This window comes from Balaenoptera musculus, chromosome 10 (assembly GCF_009873245.2).
Source record: "Balaenoptera musculus isolate JJ_BM4_2016_0621 chromosome 10, mBalMus1.pri.v3, whole genome shotgun sequence".
Classification (NCBI taxonomy): domain Eukaryota; kingdom Metazoa; phylum Chordata; class Mammalia; order Artiodactyla; family Balaenopteridae; genus Balaenoptera; species Balaenoptera musculus.
The window spans coordinates 30,108,651-30,129,887 of NC_045794.1; the positions used below are offsets into that span (position 1 = coordinate 30,108,651).

General features: G+C 33.6%; 1 protein-coding gene across 16 annotated transcripts in view; it reads right to left on the reverse strand.

Moving 5' to 3' along the window:
• Positions 1-21,237, reverse strand: part of KIF21A (kinesin family member 21A) — a 175,239-nt gene that overhangs the window by 11,985 nt on the left and 142,017 nt on the right. For 4 of the 16 annotated variants that reach the window (XM_036865510.1, XM_036865507.1, XM_036865506.1 and 1 more), the window contains 9 exons: positions 16,839-16,899; positions 16,414-16,468; positions 13,948-14,159; positions 11,484-11,591; positions 9,926-10,054; positions 7,699-7,737; positions 7,020-7,034; positions 3,222-3,358; positions 1,469-1,649 (listed from right to left, as the gene is read on the reverse strand). In XM_036865510.1, coding sequence (XP_036721405.1) covers positions 1,469-1,649; positions 3,222-3,358; positions 7,020-7,034; positions 7,699-7,737; positions 9,926-10,054; positions 11,484-11,591; positions 13,948-14,159; positions 16,414-16,468; positions 16,839-16,899 — 937 coding nt within the window. The remainder of the gene's footprint in view (positions 1-1,468; positions 1,650-3,221; positions 3,359-7,019; positions 7,035-7,698; positions 7,738-9,925; positions 10,055-11,483; positions 11,592-13,947; positions 14,160-16,413; positions 16,469-16,838; positions 16,900-21,237) is intronic. The other 12 variants (XM_036865511.1, XM_036865508.1, XM_036865504.1 and 9 more) reach the window with 7 other exon arrangements.

Below are 21,237 nucleotides of genomic sequence, written 5' to 3' on the forward strand. Positions count from 1 at the left end.
CACATTTCTGGACAAGAGTTAGTCTTAGAATTCCTTAAATTCCTAGGAAACTGGCTGTAGACAACAGGAAGATCTGTGTTCTTTGGTGACTGTATGCACTGTGCCTAGCACAGCACCTCATACACACTAATAAATAAACATTTTGATAGTTAAATGAATAAATGAATGAAGAAAACAAGATGACATGGCTTAAAACTCTTAATTTGCAAGTTACTATAACACTAGGAATTCTGGGCCCTGTTAGGGATGACTTAAATATGAGTCAGAAAAGATTAGATGACAAAGACAAAAAAAACTCAACAAATGATACAGAGTCACAAAATTAATTCATTTTCCTGAAGCTTCCAGAAGTTCCCTGAGGAACAAGCCTACCAGTATTCCTTTCATATATAAGATTTGCCCTTATGAATTAAAGACATTAAGGACTTTTTGTTTTTAGTTTTTGTTTATTTTAACCCAATCATATAAGGATTATTTACTATATACGAAAGACTTAAATATGATTTATTTCTTTTTCCTCAGCTAAATTCTAAATGGTAAGTATATTTTAAAATTCTGAAACATTTTATTAGCAAACTTCTAAAACACCAAGTTATAATCAATCTTTTCAAATTTGATTTTAATGAGTCAACTGGATTGGTAAATTTCTAACATAAGATACAGTGGTTTTTTTCTACAAAATTTTCCACAAGAGACCTGTATTCAGTACAGTAAATAATTAGTAATTCTCAAAATATAAAATAGCACTTAAATGTTAATAATCCTCACTCTACAAATTAGTAAAAATTAACCATTCCTATGCTCCCTTCTCTTATTTAAACCAACAAAGTTCACCTTAATTTTAATTATGTAAAACAGTTCATCAATCTTACAGCAAAAATAATCACTATTTGCTCTATATTTTAAAGACATACATATATGATAACAGACGTAGAAAACAAATTCATCCTCCAATTATCCAACATAACCTACAGTTATGAAATATAGGCTAGCACCAAAGCAGTGTAAGTCTTAAGAAAACTCCTCAATTAATTAGCATGTATTATTCAATACATGCTAATTAAATTTTGCAAGTACTTCTTAACAGTCTATAATGGTGATTTCAGCCATTTTCCAAGGAGTGGTACTCATCTGAAGCAAGTAATGTAAATCATTTAACTACATCAATTAATGAATACTATGAAAATTTAATTCCTTAGTTATTTGGGAGGGAGGAAATATGAAATGTGTATTTAGTCACAGATCAAATATGACTTCTTTCCTCTTTAATATTGAGCTATTGTATTTTATTTTCTCAATAGTTTTTTTTTCACCTTATTTTATCTGTGTTCTTATTATAAACACTTTCATATTCTTTGCAAGTGGATAGGTATAAATAAACAAAAATGCATAAATAGGCCTATCTTTTCTTACATTTTGTAAACAAGAACTATTTGCCCTTTATGCTGTTTGTCTTTAAGTTACTTACGTTAGCGTTCGAATGCACTTTGCTGAATCTCTGATATCCCACACCTTAATATAAGATGTTGACACAGTGAAGACCAAACTTGTATAATTACAGTATTTTACAGATACTACATTGTTGGGATGACCTCCCAGTGACATTATCTCCTGCCCAGTCACCAGATTCCATACTTTACAAGTACGATCTAAAAACAAACAAATAAAAAAGAGGAAATACTGTCAATATGAGCTAAATTAGATTCTCTTAACAATAACAATTTCTCTTCTATGAGAAAAAAAATGAGATAAGAAAACAGTAATTATTTAATTAACTTGCAGCAGGCATCCTAACTCTATCCTTGACACTTTGCAGCAGGTTCAAAGGCAAAGTAGGTATAAAGGATTCGATGAAAGCCAGGATATCTGGTGTATGCATTATGTGGTATTAAAAAATAATTATACAAAATTTTGAAATAGACATATTAAGAGAATCTTGTTTCAAATTGCTCCTGAATTTAAAATGGCAATCCCAAATCAGCCTCTTTGAGACATTTTGCTTTGATCGCTCTTTTACGTACTCACCACACTCCACACGTGGGAATACACACACCTTTCTTTTCCAGGGGTCACTGATTGATTTCATTTTTGACCCAAAAACATAATCATAAAACTATTCTATTTTTTTTTGACATGCTAAATATCTAATTATCCTGGACTAATAAATTTAATTTGAATCATTAGAAAATTCTTTTACAGAGCAAATTTTTTAAATTGGGGAATTACTTGCCATTATTCACAATTCACAAGTTCTAGCTAGACTTTCCCCTCACTTTGTAACATCCCTAAATGCTAAAAAGCTTTGACTAGCTTCCCAAATTCCTGTACATGCTTCCTTCTCACTTTTCTAACCTCACTGTCCACCACTGCCCCTACATATACTCTACTTTTCAATCCAACTGAATTCAGTTTCCAAACCCACTTCTACCTCCAAGTCTCTGCTTACACTGTTCTCTAATCTTGGTTGCCAATTCTTACCTGTCAAATCCAAACAATCCTGTAAGGTTCATCCTAAATGCCTCCTTATCAAAGCCTTCCTTATTTTTCACAATTTAGCATAACCTCTCCCTTTTCTGAAACCCTGAAACTCTTTGTCTATAACTCTTCAAATCGTTTACAGTTAATTTCTATTTGCCTACAATTGCACCAAAGGGGTTAAGAGTGCAGGTTTGGAGATGAGTAGACCTAGGTTTCTAATCCTGGCTCTTTCACTTACTAGTTAAGTTTATCTGGGAAAATTATTTAATTTCTTGAATCTTCAGCTTCTTTATCTGTAAAATTAGGATGCAACATGTATTTCATTGGGGTTATTGTGAGAATTAAATGAGATAAAATTTGCATAGTCTCTGACATAGAGTAAGTGCTCAAGGAATGGTGGTTGCTACCCATCTTATTCTCTTTACCACACTGTACACTGTAATGGCCTTTTGTAGATTTTTATATAGCCTGCATTACTAAGCTCAGGGCTTTGCATGTATTAGGTGCTCAATTACCAAAAGGAGATGTATTCCCTCACCATTCTATTCACATAACATCAACACAAGTTTTACTATCTTCCCAACTATGCAATGATTTTATATTTTATATAATTCAGGAGTTGAATGAGATTATCTCTCAGGTTCTTATGTGTCTTAAGCAGTTTGACATTTTTAAAAACCTGTTAAAATGTAATCATTAAGAAAAAAATATGTTAAATATCCACATGGCACAACTACTAGCACCTTTTGATCCAGTGAAGAGAAGATCATCAGTAGAATCCACACAGAGCACAGCTTTTGTATGCCCTTCAGCTATGTGAATACACTGAAGTGGAGAAGCTCTGATTCCTTTCGAAGCTGGAAATGGGTTGATTATGCCCCTGAGGTGGGGGAAAAAAATAAGATTTACTTTAGTAGCTATATCATGAAACTACTTTTAATTTTTTTCTCTGGCTTTAAGAAGTCTTTCTAAATAATTAGTACTGTAATAAAATCCAGATTGCTCCCTTGTCTCTTTTTTAAGCAAAAGGACACAGACAAAGTGTGAAATTATAATAGTAGTGATGGAGTGCATCAACTAATTTGGCATCAACTAGCAGGTGCATTCTGCAAAGAGCAAAGTCATGATAAACTGGATTTTCTTATTAACAATTTCATCTCTTCAAAATTTAATGAAGTAATATTGGGAGCTGTTCAAATATAGTGAATTATGAAAAATGAGAAAGCATAAATGATGGATAACTGGAAGATGTGACTATCAGCCTGGAATGCGACTCTATGTCAAAAAAGACATTCTAGGGCTTCCCTGGTGGCGCAGTGGTTAAGAATCTGCCTGCCAATGCAGGGGACACGGGTTCGAGCCCTGGTCTGGGAAGATCCCACACGCCGCGGAGCAACTAAACCCGTAAGCAACTAAGCCCGTGAGCTACAGCTACTGAGCCTGCGCGTCTGGAGCCTGTGCTCCGCAACGGGAGAGGCCGCGACACTGACAGGCCCGCGCACCGCGATGAAGAGTGGCCCCCCCTCTCCGCAACTGGAGAAAACCCTCGCACAGAAATGAAGACCCAACACAGCCAAAAATAAATATAATAAATAAATAAATTTTAAAAAAAAAGAACACCTTTAAAAAAAAAAAAAGACATTCTAAAGAAAGTATAATACATACCACCTAAAATACTAAGGAAGCAAATTTCAAACAAATTTGAATAAATACAAGAATGATTGCATAGCCAGAAATTCTAAAGGGAGAATGGCTCAAAAATAACAAAAACTTTTAAAACTCTCACCATCTCAAAGAAGATTTTTAAAAAAGAGTAAGATTTTAAAAGAATAGTGATGCTCTTTAGGGAGACTTCTCATAATTTTAATATTTCTGGAATTTCTGCTTTATGCCACTGGACTGTGAACTGTGAAAATATAAAATTTATCAAAACACCGTCCCTATCCCAAAGGAGGTTAAGACAGGATCTGAACTGAAATAATTGTATTGGGAAGACTAAAAATGAGAGTGAATTAAGAAATGATAAATATATAAGTTGGATGTATCTTTGCTCAGAGCAGGAAGAAAAATTATGTTGAAATATGTCCATTATATAAGACAGATGGCATAATGTTAGGACAGATTCAGGAATAAAACAAAGCTGTCTGTTTCCATCTTCCTGATGAATGAGAACAACCTTTAAGATGCAAGGGACAGAAATAATTAAGAAGAAATGTAAGCCCAAGATACATTAGATCTGACAATGAAGACTTGTTCAGTGAGTTCAAGTATTTCTGTTTTTACATCATTAGATCACAGGGTTGTGAAAGTATATACCATTGCAGAGACAAAAATCATTGTTGGTATACTAAGAGGATCAATAAAGGGGATAAAACATGTAGACCCAATTTTCCAGAAAGGAGAAAAAAAAGTGGATTTCAGAAATTACAGATGAGTAAAACTTCTTGTTGAGTCTCACAGAGGAAAATATTAAACAAATAATTACAAACACTTAAATGCTCATCAGTAAGAGATAACATCTCACAGGGGAAGTTCCTTGTAGAATTAATAGGCAGGAGATTAGGGGAATGTCATATTCACAATATATGTTGATTCCAATAAGGTGCATACAAAAAGCTTTTCAAATGATATCCCTATGGACATGTTGGGTAAGTATGAAACTGTTGTAGTAAGGTAGTTCCATCAGTGGCTGAAGAGTCACCCCTAAAGAGTCAATGTTCCTCTCAGTCTGGAAAAAGATCTTCAATATCTAGTCAGTCTTTCCCCAGAACTCAAGACAGATATGGCATGTTTATTTAATTGATATTTTAAAGAGCTGTATTGTCTAGAAAAATTACCCAAAAAAATCCATTTAAGTATGTACTTAGCACTAAAATATTCATTGGATAAAATTTAAACATAAAATTTATGTTGAAGATAGAACAGAATGCTCCAAGTAGGAAAGGGGCTTAATTAGATTTTAAAAGCTAAAGAAATTTGTTTATTGAATACAAGATCAATGGATCAACAATTTATGATTCCTCTACCAACACTTTCAATGACTTGTGCAATAGAAGTAAGTATTTCAGGAGAAAGAAAGCAGTAGAGCTACTATATTCTGCCAAGGCCACATCTGGAATGAGGCTGAGTTCCAGATGCCACATTTTAAAAACAGCTTTGAAAAATCAGAGATTTTCCAAAACAGTGGAAGCAGAAAGAAGGATCTGCAGACAATATCACATTAGGAACAGATGAATCTAAAACTATTGAGCTGATAAGAGAACCTTCATCGGAGAGAGCATACAAAAGCACGGTTAAATAGTTGAATATTTAAAGAGCTGGCACATACACACAAAAAAGGTATACTGGATTAAATCTAGCATAGCTCAAGAGGGTTGATGACAGACCAATGAATAAAAATTTAAAGGAGGTAAATTAGGCTTAGGATTTAAAAAGAAAAACTTTATTTTTGGGATTTAGTTATAATGATTTCAAAAAGTGAAGGGAGTTCCCCATTACCAGAAATAAGACCAGGAATTGTTACCACATGGGTGTATAATTACAAAATAAAAAGTAATATTTGCATTCACACATCAATTTGAGATTCTTGAAATTAATGCTCAGTAACTTGTTAGATTACAAATCTAAGAACTTAACCAGATTAAAACTGAAATGGTAGCAAAACCTCCTCAAAAGCCTAAAACTGCCATTTTGAAATCCTATCAATATTATGTGGGGTTTATAGCTATGAACTGAAGCCATTAAATTATAACTATTGCTTCAAATGTTGAAAAGTTATGATCTAATGCATAGTCAATTGCTGCTCTTCTAAAACATTAAATATATATGTATGTATATTCTAACAAGCTGATTATAAAGAAAAGAATTAATGTTAATAACCTAAGAGCTGTTTTGATCTGCATTTAATGACACAAATCATCCTAAGAAAAAAGCTAAACAGTACCCTTGGTTATTTAGCACTATGTCTCCAAATGAGTTCCTTCCTTCAGATTACTATCTTTATCCTAAGAATCTATTAACGTTTCCTGATGATATAATGTGCAACACAATTCTGTCATGTCAAAGGTTGTAATATTACAAAAGTGAATATTTGCCTCCAGTAACTTATGTATGGCATAGCCCTAGAGACCAGGATGTCTCTTTTTCATTCTTATGTGTTTTATTCATTCAGACTTCTGAAGAAAAATAATTTCAACATTAAATATAGCATCATATTTATTAGATACTGAAAGATACTCTCAAATATTCAGAATGTTAGAGTTAATATTTTATAGAGATTACCTTATACAAAAGATAATAGAAAAAGTACAGAAATTGGAAACATAAATCCCTGGTATTTCTTTCTCTATTAAAATTAATCTATCCACATTCTGAAGTATATAAATCAACTTTAAAATAGTTTAAGTTAAGGTTAAATATTGCAAACTTATACAACAGATCTGATGTGAAGGGAAAAAATGCTTATTTCTGATCCATGCAAAACCAGTAAAGTCTTGTAATACTGTGAATAAGATTAATTTCCTCTCCCTTCCCCTGCCTACCTTCTGGAGGATCTACTGATGATCAGGAAAATGGCCATAAAACATGGGAAAGAAGTGCAAAGAGAGAGGAGACAAACTGATTAGTGGGAAGAGGAAATGAAAGGAAAAAAGAGAAATTAGGGGTCCAAAAAACCCATAAACATGAAAAAACGCAACATTGTTATTTGAAAAACAGCATCTACCAGTTAAAACTATTTATTATGCTTTTAAAATTCTTTTACTTTCTATATCTTTCTATATTTTAGGTACCATAGTGTCCATTTTTTCCCTAGTATACCTTTTTTTAAAATCACAAAGCCTGCCATAAACTTTTTATTTAAAATCGATAAATCAACATGAAAAAATACCTTATTCACTTCCCATGCCTTGAGGTGGCAAAAACCATTGAGGAGCAAACTTTTACATTAATTTTCATAGAACTTAATTTCTTTAAAGAAAAGTTTTAGATTATAGACAGAATATAAATAGCACAAATTTTTATGCTATTATATAAAAAAGTTTACCACTACTTTGAAAGGTATGATCACAAAAATATATTAAAATTAATGTTTAAAAACATCAGTGTATTTATATGGTTTATAAGTTATGAATGCAACAAAAATGAGTTTTGTTTAAAGTTTCTAGGAAGGCATTTTAGAACATCACTGAAATGCCAGAACTTAGGAAAGAAAGAAAGTACCTGTGTACCTCCGACAGAGAGGAATCACTTTCATCAGACCTACAGTGAAAGAGTTAGAATTATGAGGAAAAAGAATACAGATGTCAACAGGTAAAGACACCGAGATTGAACTGATTCAACAGTATGAATAACAGAAATACAGCAAACATTTCCTTTACAGTGCCTTGCTTTTCTATTTGCACTGGATATCAGCAAATTCAGTGACAGCTAAATTAGTTAAAATTTTGTGCTTATGTTTTCTACCAAGATTTGGGGGGAAAAACTTTCTATTACTGATCCACAGAACCCAGCTATCCTCACTTTCTAAAATGTAGGCCCTGAAAAGGAACAACATCAAGCAAGTGAAATACATCACTTCAAGACTCTATTTAATTTGACTAGTACTAGAAAAAGTTTTCGGTTTCAGTAGTCATTAATGAACTTTATTCCTCTTGATAATTACTTTAGATTTAGACTCTCATGTGGAAGTTTCACAAATACATTATATGTTTGCATGGAAAGCAAATCATTCAAAATTTAATAACCTTTGATTTTAATTCATCTCAAAAACATGGAGTTCTTCTGATTAGGCAGTCCCTCAGTAATAGTTGGGAGGTTTTACTGGAATTTTAAAAACAGGTGAGCCACTCCTGTCAGCCTTAACCTGAAACCTCCAGGACTGACAATAAGTCTGGTTATCATGAAAATCTATTTAGCTTGTATTGTTATATAATATCCTTGGGAAGAATGAGGATAGAGTGAGTGCTGGCATATATGTAATCAGAAACAATGTGTGGGACCTACTTCTAGCTGGTGAAATATGCTAGACTCAAAAAGGAGACCAAAGAAAGTCATTAAAAAGGTAGGTGAGTTTTTTGAAAGTGTAGTCAGTTATTCTAAGTTTTAGTTTATAGAGACTACAACAGAGTCAAATGATTGGTAGATAGCTCATAAACTATTTCAGTAAAAAATATGGAACTATAATTAGATTGTCAAGATTATCAAAAGACCAACAGAAAAATTTTATGACTGTGAATGCAAGGGAGACAAAATTTAGTAATTCTTCATCATCACTAGTGAAAATGGACTTCCTAAAGACATTCTTAATGTTCTTCTACTCTTTCTCAATTAAATGAGAGGTATGATTTAACAATGTTCAAGAGTCTTTTTTTAAATATATTTTTTAAAAATATTAAAAAAAAATACCTATCTAGATCATTTGAAAGGACATGTCATCTGATTAAACTATATTAAAATCTAATTTTAATATAGTTTAATCTAACTGATTAAACTATATTAAAATCTAATCAAAAATGTTATCCATAAATTAAGTAGATTAAAGAATCTTTCAAAATGATGGTGTGTCTCTTTAAGTCTATAGAGCCATTTGGCATGATCTAAACATGCCAGACAGATCTTAAACAATACCCTGTAAATTTCAGAAATCGTTGATATATACAGGGAGATTATAGCGTAGAAAACAAAGAACTGGTGTGGGATACTGAATATCAAGTACATATACTATCCAAAATGCTATCATTCAAAATCAAAGCAGACAAGTCAGAGTTAATAAACACCTTATGGCAACACTGTTAGTATGAAATTCTTGCAAGAGAGATTCTGGCTCAGTGTGGGAATATTTTTTCACTTCAAATTTAATGAAAATTATATTTTCCATACCCCTCCAACTTCTCTTCCCCAACAACCCACCCTGAGTTCTACCCCCTCCACCCATAAAGGTACTCTTTTATCCCAAGAATACAATTACTCAAGTTTTGTGGTGGATTTGTAGAACAACCAAATGATAACAACATGTTACACATATGGCAATGCTTTTGTAAGCTGTTATATCCACCAAAGGTAAAACAATTTGCCTCTTTTCAATGCAGGCTATCTGGATTAGAGGCTTTTATAGGCTCAATGAGCTGAAAAATCCCAAGAAATTTAACTTCAAGTGGTCTCAAAGATTTTTCAATCCCAATTTACTTGTAAAAGAAAAGGTAAGACAAGTGCTTAGTATAGCAATGCAAATCTATAGCAGGGAATAATGTTCAGCAGGAAAATTAATTTCTCTAATTTTGTCTATGTGGTTCATTTCCCATTGGAAAAACACATGAAATATGGCAAGAGTTCACAAGTCAGACTCCATCTCCCACACAGAGAGAAGGCTAAATGTTTTCTACAGACTGTATTGAAAGGTTCAGAATATTCTAATGAATAATTGGGGCTCTTTTACATAATGACTTACTTATCCTGCTGAACTGATGTGTTTCCCTGAGAAACAGTAAGACGATTAAAAACATTCAGTTCATTACGGGGCCGGCTTGGTGGGGAAGAAGGAGGTGAAAGACTAGCCTCTGAGGTTCCAGAATCTGAGCTACAAGAAAAAAAGAACATTAAATAGGTGGCTTTAATTGGCTTTGATTTGTTAGAAATGTTGTAAGAAACATGCTTTTTTAAAAAAGCTTTTCATTATAGAATTCCTTCCTTGCTTCCTTTCTTCCTCTGTTCCTTTTTATAAGATAAAATGCACTCTGAACAATTTAATTAAAAATTTTTTTCCACTGAATCTTGTTACACTGGCCACAAGATGGCACTAAAGAAAAAGTTCTGTCTGCTAAAATCTAAAGTCAGTATAAATAAAGCAAGCCAAATTTAAAATTATACAATTTTAGAGTTGAGAGCAAGTTGTTCACTTTACAGATGAGGAAACAGACCCTGAGAGTTTAAGAGGAATTTGCCTATTCAATTGATTCATTCATTTATTTTTAAATTACTTATTTGCTCCATCCCCTACCTCCTGCTTATTCTTAAGACATTTGATTCAGTAGAAACAGGTAAATTACATCTTTAAATACAGGAAACAAGGATGATTAGAAGAGCAACTTCCATGACATTCACGTCAGCTAAACCAGTGGTCAAAGTAGAGAGTGTGCATGTTGGTACAAGGGAGGAGGATGGTATAGGATCATCCACTTGGGTACAGAAAATATATGAAAACTTCTTTCATAATTATTTTTATGTTAAAGAAATTGGCTTTATCAATACTTAAATATAGATTAGTATTGATACTCCTACTCAAGAGCATGTCAGAGATCTACCTGCCATATGCAGCTCCTTAGGTGACCTGAGGGAGATCTCAGGGTAGAGGGTGCCACAGGGTAGAAAGATGACAGTGGCTCTAACCCATTTTTAACTTTCTGTGTGTTGCGGTGTTGTAATATACAAATGCCCACGTAAGTGGACCATCAGATTATATTGTGTACTATTAAGCAAACTAACCCTCACAAAACACACAAATAGCTTTTAAAATATTTCAACAAAAAAAACAGTTAAAGATAATGCCAATTTAAACATAAAAGAACAGCAAGAAAATGGCACAAGTCACACATCTTCTAAAACTAGATTTTTGTTAACCACTTTAAAGAGGTGAAATCAATGTCAGTTTTATCAGATGACAGTCAAAATTAATTTCAAAACTTTCTAGAAGACTATTTGAATTGTAGTTTTAATAAACCTCTCCTCAAATGTATATTAACTCCAAAATGATATGCACAAATAATTGAAAAATAAATCAGACTATATGAATGGGGAAAAGTGCTCAAATTTATTTATAGGTATGTGTTACCAAGAAAGTTAGACTACTTATACAAGCCAACAGCGGACTTGATTGTCTTGATTAGTCAAATCAGTCACAATCCCAGAGTCAGTCTGAATATGGAAAATAATTTCACTATTGTGCTTTAGCATCTAAGTGCATCAGACATTTTATACAATCTAGTAGATAAAAAGCATGGGTAACTTACTGTTTTTGTTCCTTGGCCTTTGATTTTTCCCCTTTCTCATATGCCTTTCTCCTTGTTACAGGGGAAGGCTCTGGTAGCTTTTTTTCTGATAAAGATGACTGTCTGGAACTAAGAGAGAGAAAGGTTCTGTAATCATCTAATTTTAAATATATACATATAACTTTGGCAGATAGTCAACCTAAATTTTTAATAGATTAATAACTGGAACTTGAGAAAGATTATTTGGAAATTAGAACTAGGACAGGAAAATATCACATGAGCTATTTTTAATTAATGGGAGCTTGATAACTATATATTTAATTTTTAAATTGGCAATTTTGTCAAATACATACATGCCCATTATCTTTGAATGTAAACATCAATGCTATACTGCCAAATAGCTAAAATAATTTTTTAATTTTAAACATTAAGTGTTTAAGTTTGATTAGAATTGCTTCAGTTGAAAAAAAATTGTCTTTATAGTTTTGCAAGAACAAAAATTAGAATATCAGAATATGAGAAACAAAGATTTAATGAATTAATATTTACACAGTCACAAAAGAATACTACAGGTAATCACAAAAAACTACATTTTACTTAACTAGTATTTAAGTATTAGTTAGCTATATCTATTTTAGTACTAAAAATATTTTTGTTTTATTATAGACTTTAAATGTTCAATAGTGGCTATGTAATTAACAATTTAAGACTATGATTTTTGTGTACAGTGGTAATGAATTTTAATTGAAAAAAATGAATTTTTTGCTATCCTTGACTAGTTTTATTAATAAGGAAAAAAGCCACTAAGGAATTAGCAAGCAGGATCCCCAGAATGGGCTTACAATGATTCCTATTTGAAAGTGAAAATTAAATATAATTAAACTTCACGTGCCTGATTTTTCTAATTAGAGGAAATCACATTTTAGAAGTTCTGGATCATTTAAATCATAAGGCCCACTTGAGTAAATTCTTTTACTTTATGCAATGGAAGTCATGTAGTAATGGGATATAAGAGTTACTGCACCAAGCACATGACCAACTTTTAAATTTGTACAGAATTACACAAGCATCTTAATTTATGAAAACTTGATAATAAATCATGTGAAGAGACAGTGTCTAAAAGACATTTTCTACAACCTGTCATAAATGATACATTTTTAAAATGAAAAACAAAAGGGCAAAAAGAAGGTATTACCTGAATTCTGGATTCCAGGTCATAGATTTAGTCTTGAAGTTCCAAAAGTCTCTATTCATCTGATAGACTAAATGCTGAACACATAGGCGTCTCTAAAATCTGTTCTCAGTTCTATATCACTATCTTCACCAAAAGCATTTTTCTACTGTTATCTTATCAAAAAAGCACTGAAGCCATAAGCTATACTGGTTAGCAATCTCCAAGAGCAAATCTAATAGTTAATTACATAAGTCACCTCAAGCACATGCAAGATAGTTCTGTCATTAAAACTAATTTTGGAACTAAAGGTAGCAGATGGTCTTACTGAATGGAAGACAGTGAAAATATCTTCATAAGATGAAGAAAGTTATGGGAAACAGATGTTCAAGTTAGGGTGGAGAGTTTGTTATATTTTATTATTTACAGAGTCATATAGTATGAACTATTTTTTTGGCAATATTTCCCAATGCAATGATGTGTTCATTCAATAGATCATTTGCTAGATCACATGTGAGAGTTAGTTTGGAAAAAAGCCATTAAAAATCTTTACCAGTGAATGACTGATGTAATTTTAATATAACTAACAAAACACATACACACACACACACACACACACAGGCCTGTGTAGGGAAATCTTTGTTCTCAAGATAATAATGAAAAATTTCTAAATAAGTTTTGTTTTGAATGGAATGTTTTTTGCTAAGATTATCATAGAGAGGAGAGGTAATATTTCCTCCTTCAAATCTTTAATAATACAATATTTATACTTTATGTGTACACTCATCCCAGACATGCAATGTGCTTCAAGGCAAAGAATTAGGAAAATTCAAAATGTATTATTTGTAACTGATATTTGTATTTTTCTTTGAAAGTGTCAGCAAAGGTTTACTGTCTTGACCAGGCTCTTAGAACTAGGATATAATGTAATTTAGAGTAAATTTAAGAATCTTTAAAGCTTCTGTTTTATATAATGGTTTTATAGGTATAACTTTAATCTAGTTTAGGTGTTTCTAAATAAATTTTGTCTGTAATTCACAACTCAGCCCTTATAAAAATTATAATCTTTAAGAAAGACCCTAAAACTTAGAAATAAGACTAAGCAATTCAACAAAGAACATCTCATTTAAATTATTTTGAATGTCCAAAAATTTGGAGACACAACACCTAACAGAAATTACTTTGAAAACTAGAGATCTTATTTACATAAATTTTTAAAAATAGAAATAAGAAATAAGCAACATGCATTTTTTTTTTTTTTAAAAAAAGAGAAAGCCAAAAGAAAGGAAGTTAGTGTAGCTGGGCCAGACTTACATGCTGCCTATCTTAGAAGGGAAGCCAGATGGGGGAGGGAGCTCTTTTTCCCTAGCAGAAGTACTTGTCTCTGTATTCATTCCAATCTCTTGCCCTTCTGCAACAGGTGTAAGAGGGCCAGGCAAGGAGGCATCTCCTGTACTAGTGTCTGAAGCTAGTTCACTGCTATCTGCATACAGCAATTCCATTTGAGTGGTGGTTCTCCTTCGGGCCTAGTCAGAGAATGGAAGGAAAAGCAATCATGTGCAAATTTTCGCAGGGAAGATGATTAGGCGATATTTGATATTAGTTTGAAATAGGTAAAACATTTAGCGTGTCTTTTCCTAGCAAGTGTGTCAAACATAACATGTAAGATAGTGGCAAGCCAGAGCTACAGCCAGGTAAGACCTTTAGAGGCCATAATAATAGCCAACATTTCTATTGTATGCCAGAAATTGTTCTAAATACTTTACTATATTAGTATATACTATCATTATCCCAATTCACAAATGAGAAAACTGAGGCACAGAGAAGCTAAAAGTCCAAAGTCACACAGCTAGTAAGTGGCAAAGCCAGATTCAAAACCAGGCAATCTGCCTGCAATATTATTGTGCTATCCTGCCATTCATCGCCAGCTCCCTCAACATATCATTAAAAAAAAAAGAAAGAAAGAAAGAAGAAAGAAATTAAACCAAAAGATAGTTGCAGGGACATTCAACTAAATTCTGATGTTTCCCAGGCTTAGATGATTTATTTAATATAAATTTTAATTTCATTTTACTATCAATTTTTACATCTGTTTCTCCTTTTTTATGACCCTGCCCCCCTGATGCTTTAATTGGGTGTTTAATCTGTCTGCTGGATATCTACCACCAGTCCATACCAGCTTTTGGCAGCATGGTGAGGCAGGTGAAGGTTATTTTCCTAGAATCTAAATTTACCATAAGCATTCCCTTCCATACTCCTGAAAAACCAATGGGACTATCTTGTTAATGCTTAGAGTTGGCTACTATTGCTAATGTATTAACAGATAATCAAGGTGTTTACCAGATTAGAAACCTCTAAAGGGCAGACAACCTGTTTTATTCAACTTTGTATCCCCTACATTTAACATAGTGCTGGTAAATACTTATTTAAAATACATACTCAACTTCACTTTTTCAATGAGTGAAAAATAAATAATATGAGATCCTTTTAGGCATCTTTGCAGTTCAAAAGGAGTGGTAGATATTACCAGAAAACTTTTGGAAACAGAAAGCCCTGCAGGCCAACCTTTTACCCTGTCAGTTCTCCCTACTGCAAATTGAGTCATTTTCTTGGGAATTCCTAACCAGTGGTTTTTTTTTAGGAGATGACCTTCAGGCTACCACTTCACATTTCTCTCTGGCTTTCACAGGGCCTGAAAGACCAAGTTACCTTAGGAGATTCTCTCTTCCACTTAAGACTGGATCCAAACTATACTAGAATGTTTTCTTTGAGTTTGGGTAACTTCTACTTAGTCACTTAGAATAATAAAACAAAAACCACATGTCACCAAGCCAGTAGCTCAAGGACCATACATAAAGACTGGAGATGTGTTTCAGTTGGCTAGCCCAGTATTTTAAAGATAAGGAAATTCTCCATTTAAATACATATTTAAAGCTTCTCTTTAAAAAGTTGAGGATCTGGTAGCCTTAGGCCCATATTCCATCATGGCAAAAATAAGCAGTAGTTGAGTGGTGGCTATTTGCTTTAGATGGAGCATGTCCACTTCAGGTAATCATAATGACCCCTATTAATTACCTTACATCCAGCCAAATTACTCATTTATATTACCTGGCTAGCCACTGTTGGCCTTAAATCCATCCTGTCCATTAGCACAGTACTATTCTTTTGAGTCCTGATTTCATCCATTCATTCAACTAATATTTACAAAGCACTGCAAGAATTCTTTGTTTTCAAACATCTTAAGATAGTTAATTCATCTAGTATCAAATGCTACAAACAATCAATCTAAAATATACCATGTGTTTCTTACACATTTAACAGTATGTATCCTTTATTTTTTTAAGCTTCATAAATATACATTATAGCATCAATTTTCAATACAAAATGATGATTAAGAGTTGGCCTATTCAAATCACCTCAAGACACAGTTAAACAAAATAAATAAGGAATACTTAAGGACATACTAGAATGTTAAAATTTCAAAAATCTCCTGTCAATCTAAATTATTTTTAAGGATTGTTTTTCATAATCATATCTTATCTAGTGGAAAAAGTACAAGAATACAGTAAATCACAAGTTTCACAAAGGAGCAATTTTTCAATAAAAATTTTTTTCAAGGGGGAATATGATAAAGAACTAAATTTCTTACACATGAAATCTTTGGTAAAAGCATGCCTACTTGCTGACCTGTTAAGAGTCAAACCTGAGGCCTATGTGATTAATAGTGACAATAAAGAACAGCAGAAAAAATGTTTACCTGGTATTTTCAATTCTCCTTACCTTGTTTTTAGGTTTCACTTCACCACAAAGCTTCATAAGGTCTGAAGAGAGTGAGCTATGTGCAAATAAGTAATTAACCACATGATTAAAAGGGAACTTATAGAAAACTGTATGTCCTCTAATGAGTACAAGTATGGAAAAAAATTTATATGCCTACAGAAAACACAGAAAGACAATATTTAAAATCAAAATAAACTAAAATAGTCCATTTTCCTTCCTTAAATATCCCAGTATTTTTATTTTAAAGTTTTTGATGGTTAAGCATTACTTAGTTTGGCTTCCATATTACTGTTTCTAGTTCTCTTCACTTAGCCATAAAATCCAAAATTATTTGTTTTATGGTAATTGTTTGATGCACAGGATAAAAGTATTAAAAATATTACAGAAATAAGTCAAATCTATAAAGTTTCTAAAGCCTCTCTTACCTTCCTTCTGATCCTGGGCTGTTCAAAGGTACATCCTCATCAGTGCTGTCCTCTACATTTTCTAAAAAAATGTCCAAAATGTAAGTATTATCCACATGTCACAATTTGAATGATGACTGTAATCCCTATGCTATAATAAGCATCAGCCTAAGTTCTCTCAATATGGGCACTTTGGTTTTAGTAACTGAATCAAATTAGAAATGTAAAAAAATATTTCTAAGAAACTCCTTTGATTATATGTCCTAGGATGAGAAAAATATGTTCAAAATAGGAAAGCTATGAGTTGAATGGTAAAACAAAGAACAGCATTCACAGGATGGAAATGAGATCATGTATTTATCAGAGTATGTATAATTATTTATATATTTTTCAGAGTATGTATTTATCCCACACCATCCATTTATCCCATGTATGAAAAACCACTGAGTAAAACACAAGATTAAAGTAAATGCTGCATGCACTCCCTTTAATGTACTGAGCCAACTTCAAAAGCCACATAGGTATGAACATAGTTGTACTTTATCAGTATTCCAACTTATATATTTTCCTTTATTTTTATTTTTGTTTTCAAGTAGAGAGAGAGCATGTGTGTGTGTGAAGGTATTCAGGAGTTACATACCAGCATGCAGCTCATTCACATGTACATAAAAGGCTAAAACTACAGGTTTCCATGCAACAGTTTTGTAGATAAATACAAACAAACCACTGCTATTTCAGAACAACTGTAGCACACTAATAAAAAGAGAGGAAAAAGCAAACATATAAAACTAGTAGGAAGTCAGTAAATAAAACAGCCACTGAAAGTAAATTATTTAAAATGTCAGTGAGCCCCTAACACAGGTGCAAGTTTTCAAAACTTATACATTTTATTATAAAGCCATTCCACAAAACTAAAGGCAATATTATCAACAATATATACGTTGGGGACCTCCCTGGTGGTCCAGTGGTAAAGAATCCGCCTTCCAATGCAGGGGATGTGGGTTCCATCCCTGGTCAGGGAACTAAGATCCCACATGCCGCAGGGCAACTAAGCCCGTGCGCCACAACTACCAAGCTTGCGCGCCTCAACAAGAGAGCCTGCCTGCCGCAAACTACAGAGCTCATGTGCTCTGGAACCCACGCGCTGCAACTACAGAGCCCACGTGCCCTGGAGCCCGTGTGCCACAACTAGAGAGAGAAAACCCACACACCACAACTAGAGAAGCCCAGGCGCCGTAACTAGAGAGAAACCCGAGCAGACCGTGCACCGTAATGAAAAGATTACTTGTGCCTCAACAAAGATCCCATGTGCCACAACTAAGACCCGATGCAGCCAAAAAAATAAGGAAAATAAATAAATAAATAAATATTTTAAAATAATTATATATATGTCAATGAAAAATATACAGCATTCATCCCCCTTTAACTTTTACTTTTATATCATACAGGTGGATTATGCTCATAAGTCAACTAATTCCTTTCTCAGATGCTCCCATTCTTCCTCACTGTTTAGCAGACACTTCAATAGAAATTCAGTAATACTTGATAGCATTATCTAAAATGGAGCCCATCTAGCACCCACACAAAGGGAGTTTACTTTCTGAAATAAGCAAAATGGTGGTCTTTAAGGCAATGTGTATCTCAAAGCCCACGCTTGCAGGCTGGAGGATGTGCTTCACAGAGAGGATAATTGAGTGCTAAGGTGACTGAATTAGTCAATAACATAGAAAATGTAAAGAAATGACAAATCTAGTCTATACTTTTCCATGTATAAAAGCAGGCTAAGATTGACTAGTAATTTTCTTGTAGGGAGTGATGAAACAAGTTAGTATATTAAATATCATATGAGTGCTCAGTAAAAACTACTTAGCTCCTGCATATGCATATATGCCTTATTTAGAGATAATTACAGTTTGACATAACCAACCTAGCCAGAGGATACAACCCTCCACCCAGGCATTCATCAAATTAGACACCTCTTCAGGACTGAGCTTTGTCTGTAGCACTACAGCCATCTGGGCAGCAGGACATGCCATCACCTCACTGCTCTACTCTCAACTCTAAGAACATAATTCCAGCCCAACACCAGCTTCTTTTCTCATCACTGAGCATTAAAGCTAAAAACAGAGACTTAAAACTTCGAAATGCTTTAAAGTTCATCCATATTGGTACATAGCTGCATAATCTCACATCACTAGAAGTTAACCAAACAGTTACTATTAAAGTCTTTATTTTAAAGTTTATATAGGTATATAGATATGTATATATGTATGTATATGTGTGTGTGTGTATATATATACGTATATATATATATATATATATATATATACGTATATATATATACGTAGTGTACCGAATAGAGTTAACATAGCAGCCCAGAGACTACTATCCTTAGAAAGGCCTTCTTGCAAGGTTGGACTCTGTCTGTCATCTGAAACTTGGCTCTCAGAGTATCCCTAGTCATCAGTTAACTAATGAGGGAAGTTCATTACACCTAGAACATTTGTGCAAACAATATGGCTTATGCTGAGAACTCTTGCTTTCCTTCTGGAGTCTGAAATTCTGGTATATACTAGACAAAGTATGCCTATGTGACTAGTTCCCAGTAAAAACCTCAGGTGCTGAGTGTCTAATGGACTTCCTTGGGTGTAAACTATGCACACATGTTGTTGCATTTTCATTCCAGGGGGAAAAGTGCACTCTGTGTGACGTTTCCTGGGAGGGAGAGAGCATAAGGCAGCCTGGACATGGATTCCTCTTGACTCCATCTGCGTCTTTTTCCTTTACAATCTTGTTGTGTATCCTTCCTACATTGCTCTCATGAATCTTTGCCATGAATACAACTATATGCTGAGCCCCCTGAGTCTTCTAGCAAATCCCCAAACATAGGGAAAGATCCTAGGAACACCAACATAGGTAGGGAAAAAAGAAGGGGCAAATAAAGATGTTCTTCAAAGGCTACAACAATACAAGCCTATTAGTATGGAGTACCGGCCCTTGCTCCCCCTCTAGCCTTATGTTCATCATCCTATACCACATACTTGTTGCTCCAGAGCACCAACCTGCTTGAAGTCCTCATGCATACAATATTTTGGTTAGATGTCCAACCTTTAACTTACTCGCTGCTCAGAGTGACTCTTCTGCCCAGCCCCTTTCCACCTTGTCTCTTGCCTGGCTAAATCTTTTTCTTCATTTATGTTTCAGCTCAAATTTAACCCCCTCCAGCAGGCCTTCATCAACTCCTCCATTCTTGCTGGGTAGCCCCATTCTGTGCTCCCATAATTCCCTGTACATATCTCAATCTCTGCCCTCTCTGCAATGTATCATAATCTGTTCATGGTCTGTCACCCTCAGCAAGGTATCAAGTCCATGAGGGCAAGATTCTGTGTCTTATTTATCTTTGAATCCCAGCACCCAGCCCAAAGTTGAGATAAATTGAAACTAAATAAATATTTTTTAAAGCAATGAATATAATATGACTGTCTAGTTTCTGTGTATTTAACTTCCATGTTTTTCTCCTTCCGTGCTTTTCTTCCAAGAACCTCTGGTCTAGATTATGGCCTTAGGGAAAATTTATGCCATGAGTCACAGGTTATATCAGCTGAATGTGTTTCCTCTCTCTGCTTTTGACCCTTCTTTAAGCTACAGATAATTGAAAGTTGTTTGAAAGCTGTGAGAAAGTAACAATGCACATCAAATAGCAGTTTAATATTTTCTGCACAAAAGGACATCAAAGAGGGCATTGCATTTTTCTTCCAAGTTAAAAGAGATAATGGACTTAAATAAGAATTTACTTATTACTATAAATTGAGCCACTAAGATGAAGAAGAACAAAGAAAAGTCAGAGGAGGAAGAGGGGGAGAAGAACAAGAGGAAGGAGGAGGAAGAGGAAGAGGAAAAGAAACATGCTTAATGACACATGGAATGGCAAAAATTCTGGTTATAATTCAGAAATTTGGGCAGCCTAACATGATTCCTTAATATAACCAATCCTTTTTCTACCTGTTTTTGTTATAGCTTGAGCAGGATAAAAGTTGTAGCCTGTCCATATCTGTATTATGGAATTGATCTCAAGGAAATACTATTTTGAGATTTAACACACAGGGTAAACGTCTAAAAAAATCAAATAGCTCATGTATTTTATTTGCATCGTTTAAAATAAATTCAGATTCATAGGTTATGTTTATTTTAATAACCCAGAGAGGAAATTACATTTAATCTTTCAGTTACATTCCTCTCCGTCAAGTATAAGTATTAGAAAATTTTGACAGCTGCGTGGTTAGAAAAAAAAAGTTAAGATCAGATTTTGAAATAATTTTAATAAAAACTCCAAAATAATCATTCAGGAAAATTGCAAGTAATAAAATTACACTGATACTCCTGATCCTTCATGTATATAACCACTAGGAGGAGTATAGAT